Source organism: Geotrypetes seraphini, chromosome 15 (genome assembly GCF_902459505.1).
Source record: "Geotrypetes seraphini chromosome 15, aGeoSer1.1, whole genome shotgun sequence".
Lineage (NCBI taxonomy): Eukaryota > Metazoa > Chordata > Amphibia > Gymnophiona > Dermophiidae > Geotrypetes > Geotrypetes seraphini.
In genome coordinates this window covers 50358482-50374818 of record NC_047098.1, presented here as the reverse complement: position 1 = coordinate 50374818, position 16337 = coordinate 50358482, and the positions used below count along the sequence as shown (strand labels likewise).

General features: G+C 41.4%; 1 protein-coding gene across 2 annotated transcripts in view; it reads right to left on the bottom strand.

Annotated features, from left to right (window-relative positions):
• Positions 1–662: 662 nt before the first annotated feature.
• The window catches only part of DUSP14 (dual specificity phosphatase 14), a 30838-nt gene continuing 15163 nt past the window's right edge, over positions 663–16337 (bottom strand). For both annotated transcript variants that reach the window (XM_033921841.1, XM_033921840.1), the window contains exon 2: positions 663–1935. In XM_033921841.1, the coding sequence (XP_033777732.1) occupies positions 1258–1869 (612 nt within the window). In that variant the 5' untranslated portion in view covers positions 1870–1935 and the 3' untranslated portion in view covers positions 663–1257. The remainder of the gene's footprint in view (positions 1936–16337) is intronic.

Genomic DNA, 16337 nt, shown 5'->3' with positions numbered 1-16337 from the left:
ATTGCATTACAATTAGTATTATTATAGGGGTGGAGTCAGGGGCAGGGTTTGGACAGGGGTACTCGGTTGGCATTTGTTAGGCTGAGGGAGTACTTGGCTTGAAAAGGTTGAGAAACACTGGTTTACTGCATCAAATGCAGCAAAAATAACACTGTAGCCTTTCTCTGGAAGTAAGTTGTGATATACACCTGTTTGTGGTAATTGTACACCAGGAGTCAGGGAAGGGGGAAAAAAGAAGCCATCAGACTTAATGTAGCTTCTTTATTTCATCAACTGATACAAAGCCAGATAAAAGTTTCATACACACTACCAAAAAGCTCAGAATCATAAAATTAAATTCTGCAAGAACACCACTTAAATACAGCATTTTTGCACCCTTGTTCTAGTATTACATTCAACGGAGAAGTATGAAAGTTTTCCCAGAAGTGCCCGAAGACACTAGTTCAAAGGGCAAAGTTTCTCAGCACATTAAGGCTTTTTTTCTGCTCAAACACCTATGTGTTCAGCTGATAGAAGTTATGCTTCCTACTTGTAGATGTGTTCCCAAGTTTCTCTTGCTCTGAAAACTGATTCATCTCCCTCCACCCCCATCCCAAGTCCAGTGTTGGATGCACTTAACATGATGTGACACGAGATGCGTTCTTTCAAGACAGCAGCTTTCCATAATGGATTGAGCACAAATTCATTTAGTCTGTGTGCAGAACATGTTAACCTTCCTTATAAGTCTTAGAAACCAGATGCAAAAGCAATTACTCATCCCTAGTTTTTAAAATACATCTGAAAATCTTGAATTTGGAATTCCCCTCAGGCCCATATCAGAACAGTAGGCTATTTAAACATGATAGCAAGAACTTATCCTTGTTTTGAATATAATTATTCAGCATCCACAAAGCCATTTAGATCAGTGTTATCATATTCCCTATGAATAATTGGCTAAGTAGGGTCTGGCCAACTGGATAGTGAATCACTCGGGAACACCAGGGAGACCAATGAATCATAACCAAGCAGTGTGAGCTGCATATACAACAGATGTTAGCCTCTAGACAAAATTAGTCCTTGCTAGTTTACAAAATAACTTAAAACTTTTTCTGTTTAAATTAAAGTTTTGAAGCAGCATTTTACCCAGGCTTGTGAGGAATACTATCCCTATTTGTGTGCTTATGGGAGGGTTCCCTTCAGAGATATGAAAAAGCATTGAGCGTTGAGTTCCTAGGCTGCAGTGCATTTAGCTTTCCCATCATGGAGTCTCAAGTGAAGTTATATCCCCCAGTAAGGCATCAGGCTTCTTCGCTCCTTCTCATAAATGTCTGGTATAATACCATAGGGGGTGTTCACCATTTTCACACTAGTTTTCCCAAACAGCTTGCGTTCATATTCTATTAACTGCCTCCAGAAGCCCACATTGGGTCTAATTACTGGTCGTCTGGATTTAACCCAGTTGTAAGCTTCCAGCAGGGATACCTTATGGTATTTCATAAGATAAGCAATGCAGAGGGATGCTGACCTACTCACCCCAGCTGCACAGTGCACCAGGGTGGCACCATGTTTCCTGGCAATGCTGTGGATTTTATCAGCAACACTGTCAAAATATAATGAGATTGGTGCATGAGGCATGTCTGCCAAAGGCACTTTCACATACTCAAACTGGGGCCAGTTGAAATTTGGGATCTCAATAGTGGCATTGATGATGCTGGTGATGCCCCGGCAGAGAAGTAAAGTACGGTTGGAAGCCACACTCCCTCTGCCCAGGTACAGACAGGAGGTGATTTCAGCTATGCCCCCTAGTGCCCCCTCAGAAAGCAGACAGGGGGCCAGAATGGCACGGTGAAGATAGCTGTGACTTCTGGAGCTCATTGGGTTGTTGTGCATCAAGCTCTCATGGTCAGCAACAGAAGAGCGACCTTGTTATCCAAGAAAGTGCAGCGATATCTAATCCTGGAAGAAAAAAAAAAAAAAAAAGGTTCACAAGGTTTAAGAGCTAGAGGCCATGTAAAGTTCAGTAGACAATACTAGTAAAGGGTTACAAGATCCAACATGCATCTGTTCCCATATTCTGTTTATTGGATGGTGAAGCTTGACCTAGGTCATACTGCTCTTTTGCTGGAGTCTTAGCACTGACAATGACCGTATGTGTTTAGAAAGTTTTGACAGCATTACACTGTACAAGGGAAGGTATTGTGATTATTTAGCAGTGATGTGTTTTCCCCCCAGTCTACAGATAGGATGAGATATGGATATCAACAAAAGCCTTGTAGTTGCCAAAAGTTATAGTATGAAATAAACTAGAACTGCAATTTGCACAGTTCAGCTTCTGCCTTTTTTTGGGGGGGGGAATACCCATTAGTTTGTATACTATGGGGGAAATTCTAAAACCGGCACCTAAATAACGGGAAGATTAGTTTATATCTTTGATCTTCTTTCTGTTAGTCACTGTAGGATTCCATACGCTAGGTATTCATAAGAACATAAGCATTGTCTCTGCCGGGTCAGACCAGGGGTCCATCGTGCCCAGCAGTCCGCTTCTGCAGCGGCCCCCCAGGTCCATGACCTGTAAGTGATCCTTTACCTAAATCTTTTATTCCCTAATCATTTAATATCCTGTATAGTAACCCTCTATCTATACCCTTCAATCCCCTTCTCATTCAGGAAATCATCCAATCCTTTTTGAAACCCAATATCTTACTCTATCCTATCCCCTCTTCTGGGAGCGCATTCCAGGTGTCTACCACCCTCTGAGTGAAGAACTTCTTAGCATTTGTTCTGAATCTGTCTCCTTTCAATTTTTCTGAATGCCCTCTTGTTTTTGTTGTCCCCACTAGTCTGAAGAATCTGTCCCTCTCCACCTTCTCTATGCCTTTCATGATCTTATAAGTCTCTATCATGTCCCCTCTAAGTTTCCGCTTTTCCAGGGAAAAGAGCCCCAGCTTCTCTAGCCTTTCAGCATATGAAAGGTTTTCCATGCCTTTTATCATCCTTGTTGCTCTTCTCTGGACCCTCTCGAGTATCGCCATATCCTTCTTAAGGTACGGCAACCAGTATTGGATGCAGGCGCACTATCGCCCGATACAGTGGCAGGATAACTTCCTTCATTCTGGTCTTTTTTGATAATGCCCAACATTCTGTTCGCCTTCTTTGAGGCCGCTGCGCATTGTGCTGCCGGCTTCATTGTTATATCCACCAATACCCCAAGTCCTTTTCTAGGTTGCCTTCCCCCAGTACCATCCCTCCCATCGGGTTCCCTTTCCCTATGTGCAAGACTTTACATTTCTCTAAATTGAAACTCATCTGCCATTTTTTTTGCCCACTCACTCAGTTTGTTCAGGTCGCTGTTGTTCTTTACATTCCTCAACAGTTCTAACCCTACTGGAGAGTTTTGTGTCATCCGCAAATTTTATAACTTCGCCCCTGTTTCCAGGTCATTAATGAATATATTGAACAGCAGCGGTCCCAGCACTGACCTCTGTGGGACACCACTCATGACCCCTTTCCAGTCAGAGTAGTGTCTCTTTACTCCTACCCTCTGTTTCCTGGCCGCCAGCCAATTTTTGATCCATCTGTGCACTACTAAAGAAAGTGCCTACTAAGGAAAGTGTGGAGCCACGGGGTGGAAGGGGGACCTTTCTATAGGTTGACTCTTCCCCCATCTAGCCCTCACCTGGGCCAGCACTGCTCTAGTCCTCCATTCCCTCCAGCACCCCATGGTAGGGGTGCTGATAGGCTTCCAGACACCACAGAGATAGCTCCGGAACAGGCTGCATGCAGCCTCAGAAGATCGCTGGTTGCTTGTGGTGAGGGGTGAGCTCAGAAAAGTTTGTGGATTTCTGCAATTCCTGGATTGTGGGTTGGGACTGAACTTCTAACGTATGGAATCCGGAAAGGACGTAACAGAAGCCTAAGTTAATTGAAATATAGCGTTAGAAACGGCTAAACATGGCTAGGTTGAGGCTGCTACTGGCACCTAAATAAAAGGTGCCACAATTGCATCTACATAGGCGCTTTAGGCTGCCTAATGCCAAAGTAGGTGTGGCCAATGCTAGAAGTGATGTTAGGTGGCCTAAAGCAGTGGTTCCCAACCCTGTCCTGGAGGACCATCAGGCCAATCGGGTTTTCAGGCTAGCCCTAATGAATATGCATGAGAGAGATTTGCATATAATGGACATGACAGGCATGCAAATCTGCTCCATGCATATTCATTAGGGCTAGCCTGAAAACCCGATTGGCCTAGTGATCTTCCAGGACAGGGTTGGGAACCACTGGCCTAAAGCACCTACGTAGCCACAATTCACACAAAGAAGGGCAGCTGAAATGTAGGCCCAGAAAAACCTTATCTTTGCTGGGGGATCCTGAAACTAGACTGCAGTTTGATACCAGCTGATCATTGTAGGGGAATCCCCAATAAGCTGAGCAAGCAGGACTCGCTGAAAACACAGTTGCGGGGAGTCCTGTTGGCTCAGCTGATTAGGGAAAAATTCCCCTTCCAGATCAGCTGATGGCAAGCTGCAGTCTAGTTTCAGGATCCCCCAGCAAAGATAAGGTTTTCTGGCCTACATTTCAGCTGCCTATTTTTGCATGAATCAGCTGCAATTCTCTAACTAGTGTTGTTGCGTGATTGACTTGCAATTGGCAGCTGCTAACATGGGTGCTGGTTAGAGAATCTGGGGACATGGTTTTAACAGGTGCTATGGCTGCCCATTTGAGTTGCTGGTGTTTTATTTTGTATTTGTAAATGGATATGAACTGTGCACTACACTTGTACATTTCTATGTCAGACTGCCTTGCAGGAGATCGATTCCATGTTAACTGAATGAAGAACTTTTTACTGATCTTAACTTTAATTTGAAATGTGAGGCATTACTTAAAATGACTTGTTAGGATTCATTACATAGACAGGATCTCACAAGCTTCTCAACTGGCAAACAGGATGAGCTAGCCACACAGGGACCACATCTCTCTCAGCCCAAAAATCGAGGTTTCTCCAACATATCCAGGCCTTCCTAAACATACATCAATTCGGTCCATTTTTGTCTGCGCTGCTGTCTAGTCATGTTTCGTCTGATAATAAATGATTTGTATGATTTAGAAAATTCTTACCTGGGTAACTGATTCTCATGCCATTCAGACTATTTCAGATTTTCTGGTTACCGGTAATTGAAATTAAATCTTGATAAGTCTGGTATTCTTCTATTTCATAGACAAGGCCACACTTTCACATCTCTTGTTATGTGTGGCAGAAATTTCATTAACATTTGTGCATTTGGTAAAGATACAGTAGTTATAGATTCGGGTTTGGCCTTTTCTGCACATATTTCCAAAGCTATGTTCGTTTGACTACCGCTCTTCAAACCTTCATCTATGCCCTGGTTCTTAGCTCTCTATAATACTGTAAAGCCTTACTCCATGGTCATAGAGCAGGGATCTCAAAGTCCCTCCTTGAAGGCCGCAATCCAGTCGGGTTTTCAGGATTTCCCCAATGAATATGCATTGAAAGCAATGCATGCACATAGATCTCATGCATATTCATTGGGGAAATCCTGAAAACCTGACTGGATTGTGGCCCTCAAGGAGGGACTTTGAGACCCCTGTTATAGAGTGTAAAAAGACAATTGGACGTCATGCAAAATACTGCATTCAAATTACTGGTTCAAAGAAATATGATAGGCCCCAAGAAAAACCTAAGATTTGCCAAAATGTCTATAACAATCAAAAAAAGAAGAATTTGGCAACTGAATTTCAATCCTACTGAAGACAAATACAGTTCAGCGTTGATTGAGCTAAGTTCTGGACGCTCCATTGGGATTCATTGCCAAGTCCGAAAAGAATACTAAGGATTATACTTGTTTATGCTTCAAAAAAAACCCAAAAAGGACATTTTATTAGAGTACATTTAATGTATTGATTTTTTTCACATTAAGTACATTTTTGTATCAATTCATTGGATAGTTTGGGGATTTATAACTTCTTTTGCTTCCTTCTTACTGAAGCAACACTATCTTTTTGAGAAAAAAATTTTTTCCACATATATTTATATTTAAAAATAATCTTAAACAAATAAGACTTAATGATGTACAGGGCAGAACTTATTTAGGCTTATTGCCTGGTGCTCGTCATCTATGAGTTGTCTGCCAGGGGTAAAAAAATTGAAAAAATGTGCTCAGTTTGCCCAGTACTGAAGTCTTAATTTTAATATTGTGGCTCAATATAGGCACTAGAATTTGTGTTTAGTAGGATTGAAATTCAGTTGTCAAATTATTCTTTTTTAGATTGTCAAAAATATGGCCATGTGACACCTCTGCTTAGTGAGGTGCACTGGCTCTCAATTACCCATAGAATCACAATTAAGATTTTGAGTCTGGTACATAAAGTTCCATAGTGGCCATCCCTTCTCTCGCCTAATATACCATCTTATGTTCTTAGATCATCCTCTCAGAATCTTGATCCCATCATTGGAGGTAGGTTCTATTTGACTCAGTTAGAACTATCCTTACTATCACTGGGCTGACTTTATGGAATGCCCTCCCTGTCTCTCTCTACAATTAAGAATCATCCTTTGATAAATTTAAGGCTTAACTAAAAACTTATTTGTTTTATTGTGCATTTTGTTTCTCACAATGATTCCTGCAGATATGTTTTTCAGAGCACGCCTGATATGAGGAAAGATTGGAATCTCACTGACCAGCTCTTTCATTTGTTTCTTATGATTAACTTTAATATGTCCATGCCCCAAACTTTGTGGGACAGTTAGGTTTGGAGAACACAGGAGTAATATCACCTGCAGCAAAGTTGAGGAACCGCTAATCCAGCATTGTTTAATAAGTGGTCATGAGGTATCTCTACTTCGGTGTTTCGTTATAAACCACATACCAGATGTGTGGTACAGTGGCAATAGAAAAGCTGCTCTACTGTGTCAACAAGAATGGATTTATCATTTAGGCTCCAAGGAATCCTCGGGATTAAATTTAAAAATCAAATGGCATCAGTTTTTTTTAAAGCCTGTTTTGATGGAGGGTTTAACAAACTGTTCAGGTGGATGGTTTTGAAGTTTAGTGCTTATGATTAGGCATTGGATGTCAGATGATGTTACCCATTAATAGGGAAGTTGATTCAGTGGTAGCCATCTGTGTGATATCAGTGAGCACTGGATAGAAGTGGTAATAGCTTAAAGTAAGTTAAGCTCTTGTGGAGGATGATATTGGATTATTTTTTTAGATATTTACACTTTTTTTTCGGTCTACAGTTTGGGGTGGTCATTTCCCTGACGCAGCATTATGTGAAATTCTGGCTGGCCTCCGTCAGTGGGATCCTACAGATAAGAATATTTTTCATACATGAGACTGATGAATGTGGATTAATTTGTTAATGACGCACCTTTTGAAAATTTTTGACATAGTGAAAAAATAGGGTTGTTTGGGGTTTTTTTTTAGTCTATATAGTTACCTACCCTATCTAGTCTGAGAGCAAAGAAAATTGCTACAGCCGAGGTTCTGAGGCTTTTTCCTCCCATTCATATAATATTCTATTTTCTTGTTATACTTTGCATGAACATTTTGTACTCCTAAGAGGTAGTGTTAAATGTCTATTGAACGAGTTCTGCCTGATTTGCTTATATTTTGGAGCTGTTATAATTCCCAGATCAACTCTGCAGCTGGGCAGGAAGTTCCAGTATATTTAAGACTATCTAGACAGCTTTCTCAGATTCATAGGCTAAAATATAATTTGGTATGTATAAAGTTCTTCATGCTGGTCCTCATTATTCCTTTATAGACTGCTGATAGCATATATATCTTGTTGAGCATTGTGCTTTTTTCAGTGCAACCAACTGGCAGTACTGCCTTTCTGGCAAATTGGGATGTTTTTACCATTGTTTGGTTAGACCAGTCATTTGGTAGGTCTTAAGGCTTACTTTAAACCTATTTCATGATGCTTTTGACTGATTTACCTTGAATTCAGATTTGGTTGCCCGATATTAGTTGTTGGCTGTTGAGGGTTTCTCTGGTACTATGTGTAGAGACTGGGGTTCTGCAAACAGCTATTGGTTTCCTTGGCCCCGATGCACAAAAGCTGACCAAGCAAGTAAAACTGCTTCTAGCCAGTTTAACTTGCATGTTAGTTCAGCCTCCGATGGACAAAAGGGTTCTCACAACAGCAGCCACTGAGAATCTTATGCCAAATACAAGGAGTTCATGAGCACTCCATGTAATGCACAGAAACACCCCCTCTCTCCCCCACTTTTCTTATGTCCTGGTGGTCCAGTGGTGAGATGGGACGGGAGTGATCCCTCCCTCCGAGGTGCGCTGTTGGGTCCTGTCCCGTCCAGCTGTGCAAGCACTACAGATGCCCCCTCTCCTCCCAGAACCAGCATGGGCCTACCTTAAACTCTGGTGGTTTGGAGGGGGGAGTCAGGGCAGGACTGATCCTCCTACACTCCTGCTCCTAGTATCACTGGTAAAAAAAAAAATAGCTACTTCAAGTTCTGGTAGTTGCAGGAGAAGTGGGGGGTAGACTCAAATATAAACAGAAACAACCCCCCTCCCCATTTCTGGGTCAAAAATCTTGGTTTATACTCAAGTATATAAATAAGTGCTTAATATTGCACTTAACCAGCTATGTGTTAGCCAGCTGCAGAAATCTGGAAACAATGCTGGAGCCCACACGTAGCCCAGCACTGAAGCCCTAGGCATAATGCCAGCAGCAGTTAGCAAAGCATTGAATGCCACTAGCTGAATATAGGCCCTTAGTGTACTATACTGAAGCTCGACACCCTCTTTTAATACATCTCAATTAAACAGCACCCGTGGGGATTGGTAGATGCCAGATAAATGTGTTTCTGGTTGCTTGATAGTTACTATTAAAGTTAGGCCTAACTACTGTATATACTGTACTTGAATCTAAATTGAGATTTTTTTTTACCTAAATAAGCCAAAAATGGGGGTCTCGGTTTATATTTGAGCTCCTCCCGCCACAAAACCCCACTGTCCGCCCTCTCCAAACTCCCCCCGAAGCTACCATCACTGCTGCTCTCCTCTCTTTGCACTCAAGGTAGTCAGCGCTACTATACATGTGCCAGTGCTGAAAGAGCCTGCTGCCAATGCTCAAGGCCTCATCAGGCCTGCCTATGCGAGTACCTGCATTCCTAGTAAATATGATTATGCTGGCTAACACTCATCTAATCTAATTAGATTTCCTGGTCATTCAGTCCATTAATGTTCACTGGCTGGAATGTGGGGAGACATTAAGTACTGTATTTAAACATATACAGACATGGAATTCTGAGAAGTCAAGCTATACTAGTAATCTATGAAAAAATTGAAAAGCGTTACGGTTTGCAGATAAGCTGTGTTTGGTCATGCCATCCTTGACTACAGTGAGGCTTTCTAGCCATCATAATACTATGTTGATGGTACAAGGTCTGATACATTGGAATTCGTTGCCCTTTGAGATAAGGCAAGTGTCGGGCTTGTTACAGTTCAGGAAATTGGTGGAAACTGTTTTGAGCGAATATTCTGTTCATAATTTGTTTTAAACTCTGCTTTTTTAAGTTTATCATTCGTTTGTTTTTATGACTAATTCAAATTTTAGATTTTTTTAAATCATCGTCAATTTTATGATGTATGTTTGACTATATGTGTTTTTTGTTACTCACCTAAAATTGTAGGATAAGCAGGATAGAACTTGTTTATAGACAGTATGGAAGAACATTCAAAAAACAGATATGTTGTCAGTATAATACCAATGAAATTCCTAATAGGTACACACTAAAACATTCAAATTAGAGGATGACACGGGGAAAAAATCTGTCCCCGTCACTGGACCACCGTCCCCTTCACCGCAGCATCCACCCTTCCCTCTCGCCACCTCACCGCCCTTCAGCGGCCTGAGAATCTCCCTCCCGCCCCCTTACCTTTGCGGCGTAAAGAAACTTAAGGGAGGGAAGGCACACGGTCACCGGTCGCGTGCGTGGCCCCTTCACTCCCTCCGCGGTGCTTTAGAAAAGAAACTGATGTCGACGAAGACTGCCTGTGCCGCCCTGCAGTCGCGTGTGTGTGGGCAGAAGTGTCTCCTCTGACAAATGTCATTTTATATACACAAATAAAACAGAGCAAGGTTCAACAAAACTCATCTCCCCTCCCTTTCACAAATATCCCCTTCACTATTGTGAAAACTGAACAAACCAAATTACTACAGAATACTACATCGAAAAATCAAGCTAACAGAATACTTTAGTCACACATGGCAAGAATAATGTTAGGGGAGTGCAACTAGGGCAACTGCCCCCTGGTCAGAGAGAGAGCCCTAAGCCAGCTGGAAGTTAAAGAAGCATAACCTGGACTTTGCGGTCCTCAGTTATGTCTAATACCAGTTCTAACAGGACACATATTTCAAATCTGAAATATTCTAATCACAAAATATACAATAAATTTATTTTTTTTCTTTTTGTTGGCTGGTAATTTTATTCTTCAAATCACATTGGTCTCAGGCTTTGGTTTTAGGTTCCTTCTGTCTTCATCGTGGCATGGCTGGCTCCTGAAGGTAAAATAGGTGCAAGAGGAGCTGGGGAGAAGATGCTGAGTCTGACAGGGGCGCAATTTTTTTTACCACAGGAGTAAGACTTTTCACCGCTCCCACGGGGCGGTGAAAGGTCTTGGCCCCATTCCTGCGGTAAACCAGTTGCAAATGTCTCCATTCCTGCAGATTTACTGCGGTGACCCGCGGTTTACTGTGGTAAATGGTCCCCATGTCATTCTCTAATTCAAATAACACTGATATGATGCTAATGCTGCCCATACAATACAAAGAAACATCTTAATAGATATAGCTGAGGGGACAAGTGCAGTTTAGGAAAAGATGGGTAGTACAAAGACAAATCGGGATAAATACATGCCTCATTTTTCCACCCTACTCCCCAACCTCCATCTGCAAGTTCCCTCATTTTACTTCTTTCCAGCTTTCCACCTCTACACTTTCTTCACTTCCTTTCCATCCAGGCATTTCTCCTGCCTTAAAGAATTGCCATACTAGGACAGACCGAATGTCCATCAAGCCCAGTATCCTGTTTCCAACAGTGGCCAATCCAGGTCCCAGCTACATTTGCAAGATCCCAAGTAGTAAAACAGATTTTATGCTGCTTATCCTAGGAATAAGAAGTGGATTTCCCCAAGCCATCTCAATAATGACCTATGGACTTCTCTATTAAGAAATTATCCAAGCCTTTTTTAAAATCCACTAAGCTAACTGATTTTACCACATTCTCCAGCAACAAATTCCAGAGTTTAATTGCACGTTGTGTGAAGAAATATTTTCTCCAATTTGTTTTAAATGTACTATTTCCTAGCTTCATTGCATGCCCCCTAGTCCTAGTATTTTGGAAAGAACGAACAAGCAATTCATTTCTACTCTTCCCACTCCACTCAGTATTTTATAGATCTTGACATAAGTGTTTAATTACAAAAATCTGGGGTGAGGAATCTAAGGGCACCCAAATTTGAGTGTTTGAGAATTATCAAACACTAGTACCTTACTGATGAATGGTATCGTGAAAACCCAATCGGCTGTGGGGTTACCAGCTCAGGTTTCAGATTTCAGGATTACTGAGCTACTCAAATCTGCTCCCTAGTTTATGAATGTATTTTGATGATGCAATTCTATATTTTCTTGATGAAACCTCCCTCCCCTTGACTTGATTATGAACTGTGGTGCACTATCGGGACCTACTACTCAACATATGTATAAAGTATAGTATACACAGATGTTCAGATTACACCCAAGCTCCAAGGAGTTTTCTATCCAGTGCAGACAAGACCTGCCCTTGGAGCAGTTCTGCTGAATGTTCAAGTTCACAGAATGAGAGATGGCCAAAAAGTGCATAGGGAGCACAACCTGATCCTAATTCCTTAATTAAAAAGCGGTGGCGCAGAGCTAAAATTCTGCATGGCTAGCATGGAGCACTTAACTTTAATCTTCCTTGTGAGCGATTAAGCCTCAGGATTTCTAAATTCCAGGCATGACAGACATAGCTCTTTCAGTTCCTGTGAGCTTTTTTTTGTTTGGTGCTTTTATAAGCCACAAGCCAGGAACATTCATGAAACATTACAGTTCAAATTGCACTTCTGCTTTATTACTGGTTACAGGAGACAAGCTAGAAAATCCTGTGCTGAGCTTTCACAGCTTTCTGCATGGCCTATATGTAATGTCCTACCATGCATATAATGAAAACATTGTGTACTCCCAAGTAGTAACATTTAGGTTCTTCACTAAAATGTGTGCTAACTTAGGAAAGCATGGCAAAAAGAGTGTGCAGTCTGCACTAAGAACATAAGAATTGCCACTGCTGAGTCAGACCAGTGGTCCATCATACCTAGTAATCCGCTCACGCGGCGGCCCTCTGGTCAAAGACCAGCACCCTAACTGAGACTAGCCATACTGGTTCTGGGTTCAGCAGGAACTTGTCTAACTTTGTCTTGAATCCCTGGAGGGTTTTTTCCCCTACGACAGACTCCAGAAGAGCGTTCCAGTTTTCTACCACTCTCTGGGTGAAGAACATCCTTACGTTAGTACGGAATCTATCCCCTTTCAACTTTAGAGAGTGCCCTCTTGTTCTCCCTACCTTGGAGAGGGTGAACAACCTGTTCTTTTCTACTAAGTTTATCCCTTCAGTACCTTGAATGTTTCGATCATGTCCCCTCTCAATCTCCTCTGTTCGAGGGAGAAGAGGCCCAGTTTCTCTAATCTTTCGCTGTACGGCAGCTCCTCCAACTCCTTAACCATCTTAGTCGCTCTTCTCTGGACTCTTTCGAGTAGTACTGTGTCCTTCTTCATGTACGGCGACCAGTGTTGGACGCAGTACTCCAGGTGAGGGCGTACCATGGCCCGGTACAGCAGCATGATAACCTTCTCCGATCTGTTTGTGATCCCCTTTTTTATCATTCCTAGTATTCTGTTCGCCCTTTTCACCGCCGCCACACATTGCGTGGATGGCTTCATCGATTTGTCAATCAGAACTCCCATGTCCCTTTCCTGGGAGGTCTCTCCAAGTACCACTAGAAGCAGCTATTTATGTACAAAAAAATTAAAATTTGGGTCAGCACTGGAGTTGCATGCACATATACAGTTTATTGCTTATATTGAGAAAATTCTAGCTGTGTACAGGGTTTTAATGTGTATACTGCATGATGCTTTTTTGCACAGAAATTTATCAGATTGTGTTATGTCCAGCACTACCTCCCTCTCCGCTTCACATCCCTTGCCTTATTTTATGCGATTAGTAGTCATGGATCACTACACGAACAATGCATTATTGTGGAAACTTATTGCAAATGTGGGGAAAGTTTTGCTGAAACGGTTTGCAAATTGCGTGCAATTTTTGGTCAACAAAATGCACCAAATCAGTCGACAGTTAAAAGATCGATCAACAAATTCAAGCAAACTGGTTTGATTGTGGACGTGAAAACAAGAGGGCGCTTTCGCACGGGCTGGTCTATTGAAAACATTGCCACAGTGAGCGAAAGTGTTGCTGAAGAGTCCAGGAAAACCAAGAAGTGGACAGCAATTTTTTGGAAGAAAATGATTGGAGGCACTTTCACCTTAATGGGTATGTGAACAAACAAAACTGCCAGATTTGGGCCAAAGAGAATTCTTGAGTGATTCTTGAAAAGCCAACACATGCACCATGAGTCAGTGTTTGGTGTGAATTTTCAGCCATACTACTTTGAAAATGTAGTCAGTGAAGCACTGACAGTGAATGGCAGGCATACATTATTGTAACATAATGGAATTTTTGTGGCCTCAACTGGACAGTATTGATCTGGAAAACATGCGGTTCCAGTCCTGTCACACTGTGCACAAAACAATTAAGTTGTTGCAAGAGAAATTTCCTGGCCGTGTCATCTCACACAACGGTGACCAGAAGTGGCCACTGAGATCATGTGATTGGACACCGTGTGACTTCTTTCTTTGAGGTTTGGTGAAGTCTCGCATCTACGCCAACAATTCCTCAGCTGAACGAGATTGAACATGTCATTGTGGGGACTGAGCTGCAATTAGGTGAAAATATAGTCAAAAGAGCAAGCATGTACCAGCAGAGTCAAGGGGGACATTTGTCAGATATTATGTCCCTGTTGCTGCATGGGCAGGAAGCTCCAGGACCAGCCAAAGGAAGCCTGGCTTAATCACTGTTGCTACTGCAATAAAAACACAAATTTGAAGAACTGCCCTGAAGGGTAGAAAGGAGATAGACAGCAATGCTAGACCTGATAATGAATGTGTAATAAATGCAGACTTTCACATTAATTTTCAAAAATTAATGGAAGAAAGTAGAGGGTGGAGGGTCATCATGAGGGGAGTGCCGAGCTGGAGGTTCACTAGGGCATCAGATATCCTTATGCTTGTCCTGCAGTCAAATATGTATTTATTATGGATACCCTGCTGGGTGGGCTCCTTGTAGCAGCTAAGAAAATGATGCCTAACAACTGTATACCATGCTGGTACCACCCTCTATTTTCAACTTTTGATAGGGGCGAGAGGGCATGCTTCCTTTTTAATCTGGATATGTTGTACTACCAGAGACAAGCTTGGACAGTTAGTCATAGAATCATAGTAAATGATGGCAAATAAAGACCTATATGGTCCATCCAGTCTGCCCAAGAAGATAAAACTCAGAGCATAAGACAAATTTTCATTAAATCTAGGAGCCAGCATCTAAGACCTTTCTCATTTCTCCTTTCCCAATCTTCCAACATTGTCCCCAGAGGGTTGGAGTTAGCAGTGACTTTTTTAGAAAGTAGTTAAGACTCTTTTTTAATTATGTGTCTGTGGGCAAATAAACTTTTTATCAACCAGTTCCTTAAGGTGTCTCTGCTAATCAACTGCAGAAGTCAGTAGTCTCCCCTTTCAAATCATGCCTCTTTGTTTCATCTGGGTCCCTATCAGTTTAGTTTCTCTCTCCCCAGTCCCCAGCCTCACTTGTTCCCCTCTCCCAACCTTCTTCCCTCAATTACAGTGCTGCCTGGAGTTCCTTCTTTCCAAAGCGATCAACTGGCTCTGCATATACTTGAGCCGCGGGATGCAGAAAGTTGGGGAGATCACTGTACAGAGTTCAAGTAAGATCACTGTACAGAGTAGAAAGCAGGGGTGGAATCTGTACACAAAACCTTCCAACTACAACTCCTTTTTATGACATTGTTTCTCAAACTTTTTTTTTTTTTTACCTCTGGCACACTAGACAGAGCAAATATTTTTCATGGCACAATATAACTGAAATTATAAAATTGCAAAACCAACAAAAAATTAAAATCTGAGTTATTTATTTAAGCTATGTATTGGTAATTGTAACAATGGTGAAACTAAAGTGGATAGAATTGCTAATATATGCGATAGAAGTGTTTGTTGTTGAGTGCAAATTAACTGAAAATGAAGCTTGATAGTCGACAAGCAAACATGCATTTCATCATTCACCATCTGCAGTCATTCTCTTTTTTCGATTTAATTTGTCAGAGATGAAAATCAAAGTTTGCAAGGATAAGAAGATCCTAACAGTAACAAAGCCTTGATTGCTTTGTTGCTCAAGTTACGGTAACTACTGCATAAAAATTTCTTACTGTTAAGTTTTCAAGGACCAATTACGTCAAACAATGATGTTTGTCTGGACGGTTGTAGCCTTATGCACACAGCCACTCATAACATTGACAGACTCTTGTGTACACGACGTACATGTCATCTATTCTAGTGTGTACTTATGAAGGGAATTTTTTAAAATAAATTAAAATTCTGCAATCTCTCTCGTGGCATACCCATAATCTCTTTGTGCCACACAGTTTGAGACACTAATTTATGGTATCTCCACTTCAATTTCCAACTTTTTTATTTACATATATATCTATAGAGGAGTTTGCGGGGACAGAGCTCACACGGATGGGGCCCAAACTTTGTTCCCATGTCATTCTCAATGTGCCACTTCCACTAATACAAATATCAAAAAAATATTACATTTTATAACCATCTAGGAACTTGACATTAAAATATATTCTAAAAGTAAAACATATCCTGAAACAAATGGCTTAATCAAATTATTATCTGTATAATAAGAAATTTAAGCATACTATTTGCATGACATACAATTTAACTCTATTAATAGTTAGAGTTAGAATCAGCACATTTTCACCGATTCAGACTTCACAACCCAAAAATTGCTTCTGACTGACTCCACAAGCCTGGTAGAGAAAAGGTATTTCAGGTAGCACTGCAGTAGGAAATCAAAAATCTTTTTTCTTTTTTTTTTTGGGGGGGGTATGAAATCCTGGGTGTCAATGAGCAATAACAGTCTATTGAATGTTAAATTGTACAGC